The following is a 14,988-nucleotide window of genomic DNA, read 5'->3' as shown; positions in this document are numbered from 1 at the left end:
CCACACATATGTTCGAGTTATCTCTTCATCAACTAGTGCCCATACACAGCCGTGACATGGCACACTCAATGAGAGCATGTCTCCACGAGTCTCGCGCCCCCACAAAGGTTGCAGCGATCATCGTCCGCCATACCGCGGTGGTTGCGCACATCGTTCGTCGGCAGTGATTGTTTTGCCAGTCTCCACAGAAAATTTTTAATTTTCGATGGCACCTGAATTCTCCACAAGGATGCCCATTGCTTCTCAATAGTCACCCCATTTGAGCCTGACGCTGTACCGTCTAGCCAAGCTTCTCTCTTCTCCCTTGTACATACCAACATCTTGTACGCTGACCGCACTGAGAAAATTCCTCTACGGTCATAATGCCAGGCCCAAAAATCCTCTTGTCTACGTCCACTGAGGGGGATCTGCAGGATGAGATCAACATCCATCGGCAGTAGAAACTCTCTGAGTTTTTCCTCCTTCCACACAGCCAATGTTGGCTCAATAAAATCTGATACACGCAACGGTGCCCCAGACTTGATGCATGCTACCGGCCGAAGCATGCCATCCCTGGGAATCCACTGGTCATTCCACGGGTCTGTATGCTCGCCGGTGCCAATTCGCCTCACTAGCCCTTGTTTCAGAACCTTCAGCCCTTCAACGATTGCCCTCCACACCTGTGAAGGAGATGAGCCAATCTCTGCATGAAGTAGATCGGAACTGGGGTAGTACCTTGCTTTCAAGACCCTCGCGCACTCAGTGAGTCGGGATTCTGCAACATGCGCCAGCCTTGACGGGCGAGGAGTGCCAGGTTAAACAGCTCGATGTCCCTGAATCCAAGGCCACCCATATATTTTGGCTTACACATTTCCCGCCAAGAAACCCACGAAGGTTTTCGCTCCCCCTCTCGGCGGCCCCACCAGAATTTCCTCAGAATAGAGTTAATATGTTGACGGGAGGCTACTAAAGAAGACTGTATGGGCCTGTTTGCTTGCCCGCACCGACTTTAGCATCTGCGATTCTCTTCCCGGGACGTTGGTAAGCTGATCGTCCGCACATCCAGGCGGGAGGCACTGGGCCAGCCCGGTAACTTTTCTCTCTTTTCTTTCCTTTTTCTTCTGCTATTTCATTTATGTTTTGCTGAATATGAACAAAATTTGAATCTAAACTTTCTGAAAATTTGAACAAATTTAGAATCTGAAATTTTTTCGAATTTCAATATTTTCGCATTTGAAATATTTTGAATAGATTTCAAATTTGAACGGTTTTCAAATTTGAACATTTTTGAATTTAAACATTTTGTTTATATTTTTGCATTTGAAAATATTTTTAACAGATTTCAAATTTGAACGGTTTTCGGATTTGAAAGGTTTTCAGATTTGAACGGTTTTCAAATTTGAACATTTTTAATTTAAACATTTTGTCAATTTAAATAATTTTTAAAAATTAAAATTTTCGAATCTGAAAAAATATAAACAAAACCGAAAACAGAAAATAGAAAAGAAAAACAGAAAAATAAACCAGAAAAGAAAAAAAAGAAAAGGAAAAACGAACTGCTAGAGGCTAAACAGACACAAATGGGCCTGGCCCACACCCGACACGGGGGTGTGCGGTGGCCGGTAGCCACCGACCTGGTCGGTGTATAGGTTTTGCCGGGACGCTTGGACGCGGAGGTGTTGGAAGCATTAGCATCCACGGAGGCCAAGTAAATTACAAGGAACTACCACAACTGAGACGAAGTGGACGGGTTAGTACCATCTTTGGTATCCCCGCAAAAAAGTACAATTTTTGGTATTTTTTTATGTCAGTACCATTCCTAGGGTAGGTAGCAACAGATTGCGCAAAACTTCAGGAGATGTCGAATTAGCCTGTGCGTTCCGCCGACATGGTAGATGGCCGTGAGGCAGCTCCATCTCACCCGAGTAACTCGGGCCGAGTTGGTCGAGAGCTGCCATTCCGACCAGACCCAAACGCTTGGGTCGGCTTGGTCTCTCCCGCATCGTCTCGGGTCGCTTTAGGGTTCTCGCCGCATCGGGCTCGCAACGTCGCCGCGTCGTGCGGCCGGTCGTCGACATGTCGTCCTGGAATGACCGAGGCTAAGCTATGGGTGTTAGCGGGTGCAAAGAATTTGGGTTGTTTGATGCTGGTAGAGTGATGGTGTAATAAGTTCTAAGACCTTTTACTTTCTTTTAAAACTTCTCGTTAATCAATAGAATGGGCAAAACTTTTGCCCGCGTTTCAAAAAAAAGGGGGAGCTATGCTCACATCACACGCGAGATCGTGGAGAGTTCAGAAGTGACTTTATTGAACTCTCATAGTCTCGTTTTGCTACGAGGAACAAATAAAGAAACTCATGATTTGGCTAGGAGTGTAGTTTATGACAACCAAGGTCGCAATGTTTGGTTTCTAAGTCCGCCTGATGGATGTTCTATTCCTATGACTATTAATGTTTAATGAAGGCGGTGATTTCTCAACAAAAAAATGTGCGGACCTTGCCTTTAGCTAAGTTGTGTGGGCGAATAGAGTTCTATCACTAGTTTCGTTGTCAATATTGTTTTTTTTTGCATCAGAATAGAATCCAGGCCTTTTCTATAAAATAAGAGAAACCAAGCCTATTCGTTCGGTTGCCTAAAATTTGCTTCTCGGCTAATTGCAAATCGTTTGGGTTTTTTCTTTGACAAAGGGAATACATGGATATTGCGGAGATACCCATTAAACCTAGTATCTACACCAACCAAATGTCCAATAGATATTACGGATGTCACACACCCAAAACATAAAAAGAATAAGAAGAAAAAATAGATGTCCCGCCACAATGATCAGATCCTCGCAGTTACAGTGCAAGCCACCACACAAGACAACACCGGGTGTCCACAAAGTGATCGGCCATTTGTCTTGGTAGGCTTAATTTCTATTTTAAATTTCCAGTCTCGATCAACATTGTCCTTTTTCGCCTCTCCTTATCACCAAGTGCATGCGGAGTTTGTTGATTTTCTCGCCATCCACTAGGAGATCAATGATGAATTTGTTCATCATGCAATACAAAATGATCTGGTAGAGCATCTATGGACGCTGAAAGGAGACGACACCTAAGTCTTGATCTAGTTGAACTTTATTTTATATGAATTGTTCCACTTTCATTACTATAGCCCTAACTTCCTATTTATTTATTTATGTGTTCAAACTTTTTATAAAACTATGAAAAAAAATATGAAACCTATTGGGCGCGTCATATTGAGGACGGGTCTAGGAAGAAGCGTCCACCATAGGTGCCACACTGTGTCAGTGCTCCCCATAGGCTGGATTCGGCGTTGTTGCTAGACCCATATGGAGCCACGACGGCTATGCAACCCAAAAGAGTAAGACCACTCATAATCTAGCACGTAATGATAATTCTAACCAGTTCCAGATCGTAGCTCAAGTAATCAAAAATTACAAGCACCCTTTTGGGCGACGCTAGGCATCGGTCGGCCGACCGGAGGACCTAAAATCGGTTGTTCTCTGCGTTGTCGGACCAAGATCGCACAACCACAATTAGTCTAAACATAGTTTTGCATTTCCCCCCTCCATGTTTGGAAAATCAACCTGCAGTACCGAGCGTCTTCACTAAAACTAGAATGATATACCCCACTTCGGTCCTGCCCTTCCAGGTATTTACAACAAAAATGCCGCCACGATGATTTGTAGAGTAACAACAAAAATCTCTCACCCCACCACAACAAAATACACTATTACAACAACAAAAAAATGTTACAATTTTGTTAAAATAATAATGTTTCAAAAAAAGGTTAAACAACAACTATTTTGCTACAGGTTGGTTACAACAAAAATCAACAATATTTACAACAAAAAATCAGCAAAAAAATTGCAAAAAAATACATATGTGTTGCTATGAAAATTTGGTTAAGCAATAACAAACTCACTACATATTTAATTACAACAAAATCAACATCTATTTGAACAAATAATATAGATCATTACAACAATAATCACAAACTTGTGGAAAACGTCATGTAAAGCATCACAACATCTTTGAGATGATTTCACTACAAAATTTATACGCAATTCTTACAAAATTAACGAGCCTATGGTACATTGAAAGGTGTCCATGACTAAAACAATTACACCAAAAATCACAAATAATTACAACAAAAAATCATACGTTTACAACATATTAAGAAACACACATTTTTGTAACATATCGCTTAGAAAAATCTTAAAAAATCTGTCGGGTGATTTTACAATAAATTTTTATCTAATTGTTACAGTTTGGAAAACAACATTGTAGGTTTCTTTAAAAAAAGATAACACTCTCCAGTGTTGAGCCAAAAAAACAGGTTCATATAGGACCGCGCGGGAGCGAGCAAGGACGACCGATCCCTGGCGCGCGATCGGGATCCGAAGCGTTTTCCTTTTCCTTTGACAATTAGCATTACACAAATACATGTCCTTCAAAGATTTTTTTTTTTTTTTACAAATACCTGAGCTTAGGGTTAGGAGAGACGTATCCTAACCGAACACAGCGAATTTGATACTCCATAATCTGATCCGGATACTCCTTGCGATCGCCGAGCACACACAAAAAAATAGGGCGACGGGTCTCGAGCTTGCCCACAAGGCTACAACCCCACGTACGATTCACCGATGGAGGTCGACGGCGACTCGTACAAGTCATGGGCATGGTGGCTGGACGCGCTGCAGGCGATGAGGACGACATACTCAATTCCCATGGATGCCAAGGAAGCGAGGATACGTGCAGACGTAGCGGAGGCGACGCTCAGATTGGAGGCGGCGGAGGCTTTGCGGAAGGGTCAGCTGATGCGGTGGATCGGCAGGAGGAGAGACCCGGAGGTGCTCCGAGTGGCGGCCGAGGAGGCGCGCAGGATGGATCGGCTGCACGACGAGCTGACGGCGGTGAGCAGATGGGCCAAGACCAAGGACCCCAAGGCAGCGGCGTGCCGGGAGCAGCTGGACGACAAGCTGACAGAGATGTACCTGAGGACGGAGAAGGAGGAGAGACAGGTCAAGAGCGAGGGCCGGTCGGACGGCGACATGGAGGCCCGCGAGGCTCGTGAATATCGCAGCAAATGGAAATCCTTGCACTCATATTACCGTGGCGGCTCCTACGACGACACCAGTAAGTCCCCTTGATTGGGAGTTCCATTCCAATTTTCAGACGCTTTCTTTGTCTCTCTTTTTCCATGGATGAATATTGAGTCATCACGATGATCCGCAATACAGCGGCTATCCCTGCCATGCCTTACACCAACGATACCAGTGGAGCCAAGCATCGGACCGTTGGCCTGACTGGAACTCTGCAGATCTTTTCCTTCAAAGTCGCGGCGATAGCTGAGGAGTTGAGATGGCCACTGGATGTGTATGGCTTGATCGCCATAAGAGACTACGTGGACCGTCGGCGCAACATTATCTTTGCACGCTCCAGGGATAACTGCCAAACTATCACATCTCAGGTATGCATTGTCTCTGCCTACTCATATTTTTTTGTCGCTTCAAAGTTGTATTAGACTGGACTAGCTTGGACTAAATGTGCACACACCTCTACCAATATACACTTTGTTCTCCTTTACTAAACCATCAAACCAATGTCTTTATTTACCACTCGTTATGGCATGCACCTAATCATTATGCCATTTTTCCACTATTGTGCCTTAAATTAAATAACAAATTCTTCTGTACATTTCTAATAGTTGTTGTCGTTTGTTTGCTCGGTAGGGTGCTAGTTTCTTCTTTAAGTTTTAGATCGTGGAATGGGAAGAAAACTTTACTTTCTTAGCAATTTCTCATCGTCGTGTGTTGCCTTTTTCTACTTATTATTCACTAACATATGTATTTTTATTCATGTTATTGCAATTTCATTCATACTTGGGTAAATGAGTTGTGTCACAAATGGACGCATACTATCTTTTCTATCCATTTATGTGGATTTTAGCTATATTTCATATTTTCCAACATATAATATATCATACTAATATTTATTTTAATTAACCGGTGCATGTAGGATCCATATTTAACACTGGTGGGTCCAACTCGTGCAGCCGTGCTAGCCGATATGTTTTATTCTGTAAGATTTGAGGTTGTGCTAAAAGTGAAGAGCGCCACTAATGAATCGGAAGATAAAGATTTGAGCTTCTTAGCTACGAAGTACAGGATATACTACGAAACGAAGCGTTCATGTGCCCTTAGCTTTGTTGTCGCTAGCAAGCTTTCCAAACTAGAGTGGACAATCGGCTACCTTGCTAAATCCGTGGAGGCTACTATCAGTATACAAGTGATTCATGGGGCATGGCCAGATGGTTGTCGAGGTATATTCAGCGCAAGTACCATTAGTCTAGATGACATGAAAGTTACCCTCCTCTCTCTTGAAGGTGGCAAGCTGCCGGTTACTGCTGATGGTATGATCGCTCTTTCACGGCATGTTGTTTGCGTTGAAATTAAGGGGGAGCTGAAAATTGCCGCTGCAACAGAATATGCCAATGGTGAAGAAGTTACAACAAAAGATGCAATGATATTCACACCTAGGCAAGCCGGTAGAAGTTCTGCTATTCTTATGGTTCGATCATGTAAGATGAAAGTCGTTGTTGCATGGTCGCTTGTTCGCTCAGATTGATCTAGACATAACAAAGGACTTTGTGACCTAGAGAGGGGTTGCATGCAGCTATCTCCTCATGAAGGTGATGTCATAGACTGTCGTACTCTTCACTGGTCCAATATTGTTGTGACCGTGGATTTTAGCCTCTCTGGTGATTAAATTGGTATAGATGATGCAGTATTACAATGGATGACATGAGGGATGGTTCCAGTGATGGCACCTAAGCTAATCTTGTTTTCTTTGGCAAGCCGATGTTGCAACTAAGTATGTTGTATCAAACTTCAGTTATCGCCATATACGCAGGCTAGAGAATATGACTTCTTTTAATTTATACATAAAATATTAATTCAACCACTAGCCTCCGTCTTGTCGAAAAAAAAAACTCATATTTTAAAATATACATAAATAAGATGTAGCAAAACTACAATAATATGAGATTTTATGCACATGGCACCCAATTGGTAGAGAATGTTTTAAATTTTGACAACATATATGTCTAAACTATCAATTTGCATCTTGGAGCGCTATTTCATCGATAAGGATTTAAAGTTTAGCTGCAATCTTATCAAGATCCGTGAGGGATTCAAGTGGAGTTTCATAAAACTAAGAGCCCCTTTGGTTCATAGAAATTGTATAAGAATAGTGTAGGAATTGAATTTTATAGAAAATTTCATATATATATTGTTTGATTCATAGAAACATATCATATAGGAACTAATCATATAAGAATCTTGTTCTTGTAGTGTAAATCCTATAGGAAAAAACATGAGGTTCATAGAAAATTTTCTTTGCTACAATCGAACATTTTATTTTCTCATACGATTTAAGTAGCTATGACATTTAAATCATATATTTTTCTTATTCCTATGATTTTCCTATCATATGAATCAATGGAGTCCTAACTCCTAAGGAGGCGTAGCACATGTTCGGACCCAATCTATTCCGTATAAACCAAAGAGCATAAGAATAGTGTAGGATTTGAATTTTATAGAAAAAATTTCTATACATATTGTTTGATTCATAGAAACATCATATAGGAACTAATCCTATAAGAATCTTGTAGTGTAAGTCCTATAGGGAAAAAATATGAGGTTATACCACATAGAAAATTTCCTTTGCTACAATCAAACACACTTCATTTTCTCATAGAATTTAAGCAGCTATTGTTCCTATAATTTTCCTATCATATGGATCAAAGGAGTCCTAAGGAGGCGCAGCACATGTTCAGACTTCAGACCCAACCTATTCCGTATAAACCAAAGAGGAAAGGGAGTATTGGTATGGTGACCGTATGATCCTAAGACACAGTTTCAAGGGCAATCTGCTACTCCACATTGCCAGGATGAAATGCCCAAAGAAAACACACACACACAAAACATATTACATACCACCACCAACATATCAAACAACACCTGGCTTTAACGAACGATCACTGCTGCAGCAAAAGATGTTGACCACAACATTGTCTACAAAAAGAATTTGCAACATTGAATCACTTAAACATACATGTGCGTTTGTGCGGGCAGGCATAATACAAATTCTCTCAGCATTTAAGTTATCGTCAACACGGTTACAAGAGGATAAGTAAATTCATAGCCAAGTGTAAAAGCAGCCAATGCATGCAACCCTCAATTCTTCATGCACCTGAAAGATCAGAAAATAGATGTTAATTGACTGGCGGTGCAGTTCCAATAATAAATATAGTATAGCAGGTAATATGTGTTATTCATCAAAGCAATAATGTGACCAAGTTCAAAGTTCAGAACATATCAAAAAAACTAATGCAGCCTCTGAAACATATTCTTTTCAACAATGGTGAAAAGATGCACCAATAATGGAATCTTACATCAAAGCTACGAAGGGAGTTTAGTTCTTTCCATCTTCAGGCTTGTCAGCCTTGTCCGACTTATCTTTATTCTCCTCTTGCTGCCAGGCGAACATTAGTCAGATTTGGTACAAAAAAAACAAGAAAAGATAAAGATGCATCAGAAAGTAACGGTGGTTGCTAGTAAAAATTTCATAATACCCATCGGCATTAATAAACCTATCAACTAAGCTAAATTTTCTTAATTAGCTAGTACTTAATAAAACTGAAATCTCATTTCACGGCATTTTTCATGGTAACAAACATGTGGCTACACTCCTTAACATTTTCGGGTTCCCTTACCTAAAGATGACGAGATCTAAATATACTCATTATTTAATTTTGACATTCGGTGCTAATTTTAGTTGTGAATCTCCATGAGAAACTAGATCACTCCAGCGTAAGCAAGATGGAAAATTACAGCAGATAAACAACAAGGTACAAATTCCATCAATAGAAACTGAGATGCATAACACAAAGTGTAGTGTAAGTTGCAACCTCAAGAGGTAAAGGGACGTCAACAAGGACAAGAACATTGTTACATCATGGCATCGCTACACTAGAAGACCCTCCCTCTAACAAAAGGAACACATAAGAACAATAAGAGGATTTTTACCTCTGCTTGGCCATGCAATGATGCCAGCAGATCTTTCACGGATGGATCATTGGGGTCAACACCAGGAAGCTGAAAAAGGAGGGACAAGGGGGCACATTATTAAAAAAACTAATGCTATATTCATTATTACATGTAATCGGTTCTCTAAGAGATGGCTTTACCGAATTAAGGATGGATGTCACAAATGATCTGTCTTCAAACACTTTGCTCATATCAGATTGACCAGGCATTTCTGCATCCTGGACAGACATTTGAAGAGCTGCATACAAATAAAAAATACATATAAGAACATACTAATTCCAATCTGAGGTCAAAACAGAAGCTGTTCAAGTATGCAACATATGCATAACACAAAATTTCAAGGTGAGCTTTTTATGAGTATCAGTGATAGAAGTAAACATTGACCTACACAAGGATAAATATGGGACTAGCTAATGTCTCTAAACGAGTAATCATATTCTTCTCCATGATTTTAAATAAACTTCATAATATAATAATCCAACTGAGCTAAGAAACAATATGTGACCTACCCAATGCCAAATCCTGGTCATCTGCAGCAGCTTCAGCCATAGCGGCATCAGCCACAGCTGCAGCTCCTGAAGCTCCCTCGTCCATTGACATTGCTAGAGCCTTCTGTAGTAGATCAGCATCATCATCATCCTGCAAACCACAACTCCAACTATATTAGCCATCTGGTATCACCACTAATATAAACATCCATAGGATACAATAGAGCCGAAACAGGTCCTTAGATGCCACCGAGAGATTCATGCAAAGCATATACACCATTGTTTGTTTTGGTGCAAACAATGGTGTTAACCTTGTTGTATGTTACAAACCAAGAAAGAACTAGGCAAGAAGTTGCATCAGTGATACTCCATTGTAATCCATGCAAAGCATATAGTTACAAGACTACCTAATCAAAACGTGGACCTTTATTTGCATTTTGTGTTGCTTCTATATGAACATTACTCACTAATGTGTCCATGCACATGACAAGGAATTATGCAAGTCACAATTTTAGAGAAAGTACTGTAGTCAATGAGCATAGTTTGAAGCTAAAACTGGTTTAGTTTACTATGATATAAGCATCCAAGATCAGAAAGCTCACAACATGTAACAGATGTTGGATAATGAAAATACCTTTGGTTGATCTCCCTTATCATCAGCAGAAGCATTTGAGGCAGGTTCTGCATCAGCCATAACAGAATCGGTGTTTGAGCTTGAGGCCTCCTTATTGTCAGCACCAGAAGATTCTTCAGCAGCCTTTTTCGCGATAGCCTCTTGCCTTGCCCGCTCTTCTTCCATAGACAACCGCAAGGCAAGCGCCAACTCTGGATCCACATTTGGGTCAACGCCAAAATCATATCCAGTAGCTCCAGTAGCTGCAGCGGCAGCTGCAGAAGCAGCAAAACCACTTCCACCTTCTTCACCGGTAAAGATAGGAGTGCTGCGAAAAGAAGAACAATAAGGTGTCTACACAAGAAGGTTATCACATTAACCTAGATAGAGCCCTGAGAACTCGAAACAAAGTTCATTACCTTATAAGAACATCAGAAAGGGCATGTTCACCCGGAGGAACATGGACGATGTGGCTGCTGTCACTGCTGTTACAAGCAGCAATCAGCGCTTCCAGCTTCTCGGGCTTCTCGTCATCAGCTTCACCAAAATCAACAACGTCAAGAGCAACGTTGTTCTTCTTGAGCTTCTTCCCTATTTGCTCCAACATCTTCTTGTCGTATGTCACAGGGCTGAGAGATGAGGAACACTTTCGTTAGCCATGGTTCAGATACAGAAAGAGACAGGGAAGTTTATCTTTGCTCAACATACCTTCCGATGAACACTATAATTCTCTGCTGCTGCCTCTTGTTCTGGCGATGCTTCAGCGCCAGTTGAGCGACCTGGATGGCTGCAGCCAGGTTCGCTTCAGCTCCAACCTCCAGGCCTGCACGTTAAATTGTTGGGCATCAAGGTGGTGTACAGCTATGTAGTTCACGTAATAAGAATCCTAAACCGAAGGCAAACATACTATGACCAAGAGCCATCCACAGGGCTAGAGCATTATATATCCTAACCTAAGCCAACGAGCTTACACACTGGCGCCTTAAACTAACTACTACTAGGTCCACAAGTTCTCCGCTGGTTCGAGCAATAAGCCACTCTAGTAAAGGCGGAATTCGGGATTGATGGGGAGCTTACCGTGCATACAGGCGAGGATCTTGCCAAGGTCGCTGGTGGGCGTGACGAGCACGCGCACGCCCTTGCCGGCCATGGTCATGACGCCGACCGTATTCTCCGGGTTCGACTACACTCGGCAACAAACAAACAAGAAAGTCAGATCCGGAACCCAAAACCCTAGCTCAACCGATCGGATCGGATCCGATGGGGCGCGAGACGGCTCGCACCTGGGTCTTGGCGCCGCAGATGAGGTTGACGGCGTCGGCCTGCGCCTGGAACCGGGACGGCGAGTAGTCGCCGTTCCGCATCCACTCCGAGTTGTCTATGCAGATCATCGTCGACTGCAAAAAGGGGGGGAAACAAACAGGCGGTGAGAAATCGGTGAGGATCAGACGCCGGCGAGAAGCGATCTGGGGGCGCGGGGCGGGGTGTACGGACCTCGAGCACCATGGCTGCGCCGCTCTGCGTGCTGCGGTCGAGGACTCGAGGGTTGGGTTTGGGGAACAAGCTGATCCAGGGAAGAGGGGAGAGGTGAGCTCTTATTTGCGGGCGTGGGCGTGGATTGCTTTCCGAACAGGTAACAGATTCGAGACCCTGTACGCGTCGGTCCGGCCCGTGGTGGTATTGGATACCATTGTGGTCAGCTGGGCCTTAGCGGAAGAAGGGCAGAAGGCCCATAGTTAGGGATTTGTTTTTTGCCATGCCCACTAACAAAAATGCGTCAAAATACATCTCGGAGAGAGTTTTTATAAAAAATATATATAAATATCGCAACGATATCAATTACACCTTCTCACTATCTGACTGCAAAAAAAATACTTATCATGTTATTTGACGGTGCTGCTTTATGTCATCCCGAAGCTACTTATATGTGTTCTTTTTGTCTTCTCCATGCTACTTACATGGGTCGATAGTACATACAGCTACTCAAAATTTGTAGAACTTGATAAGGTATTAAGATGGCATTACTAAACTCGTTAAATACCGAGTCCAGACACAAACTAGGTACATCTCGTGTGAGTTTACTTGATTAACTCCTCTAGATCATTGCAAAAGGGAACAACATATCTTGATTGCTTCTATACGACACTTACTTCATTGTTTCTCCATTGCACGAAGGTCGGGAGAAGAGAGGACGATGTCAGTAGTATCGAGTGGGGACAGAGATCAGGTGACATGCAATAGGCATGTCACCGATGAACAGTGTTGTGACATGCAACCATGTTCTGATCGTTGGATTGAAAATGGATGGCCAGATGAACATGAACAGTAGCCGCTATAGGAACAATCTACAGTGCATCGCTACAGGGACAAATCTACAGTGCGTCGCTACAGTACATCTGCTACAGGGTCATCTACAGTGCATCGCTACAGTGTTTGATCTTGTCTATTCATTTTCGATCCAACGGCCTAAAGCGCATGTTACGGCACTGTTCATCGGTGACATGCCTATGGCATGTCACCTGATCTCTGTCCATCGAGTGGACTGGAGGTAAAGAAAGTGTCTCTAGGTGATCTAGTCTACTTACTTAAATGAGTTAGTCATTCTTCTCTGGTAGAGGAAATGAGTATGTCATATTTGTTCAGTTGCGGTGTGTGATGTAAAGTGTGCCAAACTTGCTTGATGTTTTCTAGTTTCATCACTATATACCCATGTAATAATCAAAGATTTAGTTTAATTGTCATCGTCTATCATCCCCGCTGGTCTTCTTAGTCTTGTTATGTTAAGGAGGTCATACCCAACTCTACCAGTTAGAATGTGGGTTTGAGCCGAGTTTTTTTTTTTTGTAACTTTTGAGTTTCAAGATTTATTTCCACACATATCTGCACCGGGTTTATCTGTTGGAGCTGACGTGGTACTTATCTTTTTTTCTATGAACACTCTTGGTTAAGACCTGATGTTATCGATATGTACAGGGAAATTAAATTAATTAAAAATATTGATAACCATTCAAGAAAGGATTGAATTTATTGAAGATTGGTCTGAAACACTAGCTAAGCCTACTATGAAAGAATCGAATGATTTTACCAAACGAAATCGTGTTCATATAAAAATATGTTGTCCTTGTAACAATTTGAAATATCTGAAGCAGCATGACTCGGTAGATTTACGACGAAGGTGATTTCAATTATGGAGTTGGAGGTGCTACTCTCGCTCGAAACTAGCAAATCGTTGTTGAAACATTGTCATCGATTCATCAAATGAACTGCGACTATGTTTTCATTACCGATGTTGACAGGGTCTTCGACGTCGATTCCAATATGTGCAGCTTTGCATATTATGTTATAGGGAGGAATACAAGAATCAAGGTTAAGGTACAAGTGCAATTGAGTTGTCCTACCTATCTCGCAAAATATTGATATCTATGTGTGGAAGAAGCTGAACCGTATGCTTGCTTGGAGGGACTTTCTTTGGGTAATCATACCCATCCTCAATCTGTCACTCTCGTATCTGATCCTTTGCTCGTAATTAATGCCCTCAACAACCAGATATATACGAAACAGGCTGAAGTATAATGATCATCGATGATGCAACTACTAGCCAAGCCAAGAAGTTAACCCAACTTGCGAGATGGAGGATTATGGTGCGTGGGATAATCACATTTGCTTGTATATGTTTCCCCACTGATTGTGTACACTTGGTTGTTGATTAATCAAATCTCACTTCCCGCTAAAGACAAGTATATTCGATTAGTTGGGTCATCACAGAGAGAAGTTATAGAGAGTACCAATAAAGCTCTCAGACAAGATTCTCTTTGGACGAAGTCGAGTGTACTTTTAATACTAGTTTGATGTTGATCGACAACTGCATGCATTATTACATCTTTTGTGTCTAATTTGATCTGTTCGGGTGGCCGTGTGGACAACCATCCGGCCCATGTACGCGTTGGGCTTGTAGGTGCACTAACGCCCATTTGGTCCGTGAGGGGAAATAACTAGATGCTCCTCGCGGGGGGAGGGGGCTCCCGCACGTTGGAATTGGCCATCGACTTTAAAAGGTCATGCCGTGCGGCCTCGCCCTCTCACCCACAACAAAGACACAACCGTCCCCATCCCCATTCTCAAAAGTCATGCCTCGCCGACTGCAGACCACGTGGGCCAAGCTCACCTTTGCCGCTCGCGAGTGGTTCCCGCAGATTGCCGAGGAGTATTAGCCGGCGGAGTAGGAGGAGATGAACGATTTTGTTGAAGAGGACGACAAGGACGACAAGGACATCAAGGGGTGGGATGACGACGAGGAGTTCGGCCACCCGCCAACGAGCGGCGAGCAAGCCACCCTGCTCGCCTCCTTTGAAACCGCCCAGGAAGAGGCGACACGAGACCGCTCGAGGGGGTGAAAACTCTGCCATCTAGGAGTGCGCGAAGGAGACCTCTCGCCATTATGTCTCGGTGGGACAAATCGAGTGGGCATGGGAAGCCGAGCAGTAGGCCATCGGGGACCTGCTCGCACGGCGGCCGGAGCTCACCGTCGTGCAACACGCTAGGCGCCTACTCCAGCTGGAGGGCACACACATCGTAGTCGATCTCGAGTTGCAGGATGTGAAGCAGGGCCAGACGGAACGCTTGGGGTGCCTGCGGTAGAACGCGCGAGTGCGCGAAAAGGGGATGGCCAACACGCCAAGTCGCAGAGGCCAACGCGCGAACGTATATGCTAGGAAGGATACACATTGCACCGCTAGGGCGACAAGGAGGAAGGCACCCACAAAGAGAACCAACAAGTCCGGTTCATCCAACTAG

At 43.0% G+C, this 14,988-nt stretch overlaps 1 protein-coding gene across 2 annotated transcripts; it reads right to left on the bottom strand.

The window, feature by feature from the left end:
* Window positions 1–8,009: 8,009 nt before the first annotated feature.
* Window positions 8,010–11,793, bottom strand: LOC124701909 (26S proteasome non-ATPase regulatory subunit 4 homolog). 2 transcript variants are annotated; one of them, XM_047234007.1, is made up of 11 exons: window positions 11,689–11,793; window positions 11,478–11,591; window positions 11,272–11,377; window positions 10,903–11,017; window positions 10,614–10,823; window positions 10,216–10,522; window positions 9,603–9,732; window positions 9,234–9,331; window positions 9,073–9,141; window positions 8,439–8,518; window positions 8,010–8,236 (listed from the first exon to the last, which is right to left on the bottom strand). In XM_047234007.1, exons 1-10 carry the CDS (start codon window positions 11,698–11,700, stop codon window positions 8,459–8,461), a joined length of 1,221 nt encoding a protein of 406 aa, XP_047089963.1. In that variant the 5' UTR covers window positions 11,701–11,793; the 3' UTR covers window positions 8,010–8,236; window positions 8,439–8,458. The 2 variants fall into 2 exon arrangements, with proteins under 2 accessions (XP_047089963.1, XP_047089964.1); XM_047234008.1 differs by having other exon boundaries at window positions 8,439–8,515.
* Between the last annotated feature and the right edge of the window lie 3,195 nt (window positions 11,794–14,988).

Source organism: Lolium rigidum, chromosome 3 (genome assembly GCF_022539505.1).
Source record: "Lolium rigidum isolate FL_2022 chromosome 3, APGP_CSIRO_Lrig_0.1, whole genome shotgun sequence".
NCBI lineage: Eukaryota > Viridiplantae > Streptophyta > Magnoliopsida > Poales > Poaceae > Lolium > Lolium rigidum.
The sequence above is the reverse complement of the archived record's forward strand: the minus strand, read 5'-3'. Positions and strand labels throughout refer to the sequence as shown.

Excerpts from the sequence above, each read along its gene's own strand:
- LOC124701909 (XM_047234007.1), bottom strand. Across the intron at positions 9,332-9,602 it reads TGACCAGGATTTGGCATTGG|CTCTTCAAATGTCTGTCCAG; the intron begins GTAGGTCACATA and ends ATTTGTATGCAG. Across the intron at positions 8,519-9,072 it reads CATTGCATGGCCAAGCAGAG|CAAGAGGAGAATAAAGATAA; the intron begins GTAAAAATCCTC and ends TTCGCCTGGCAG.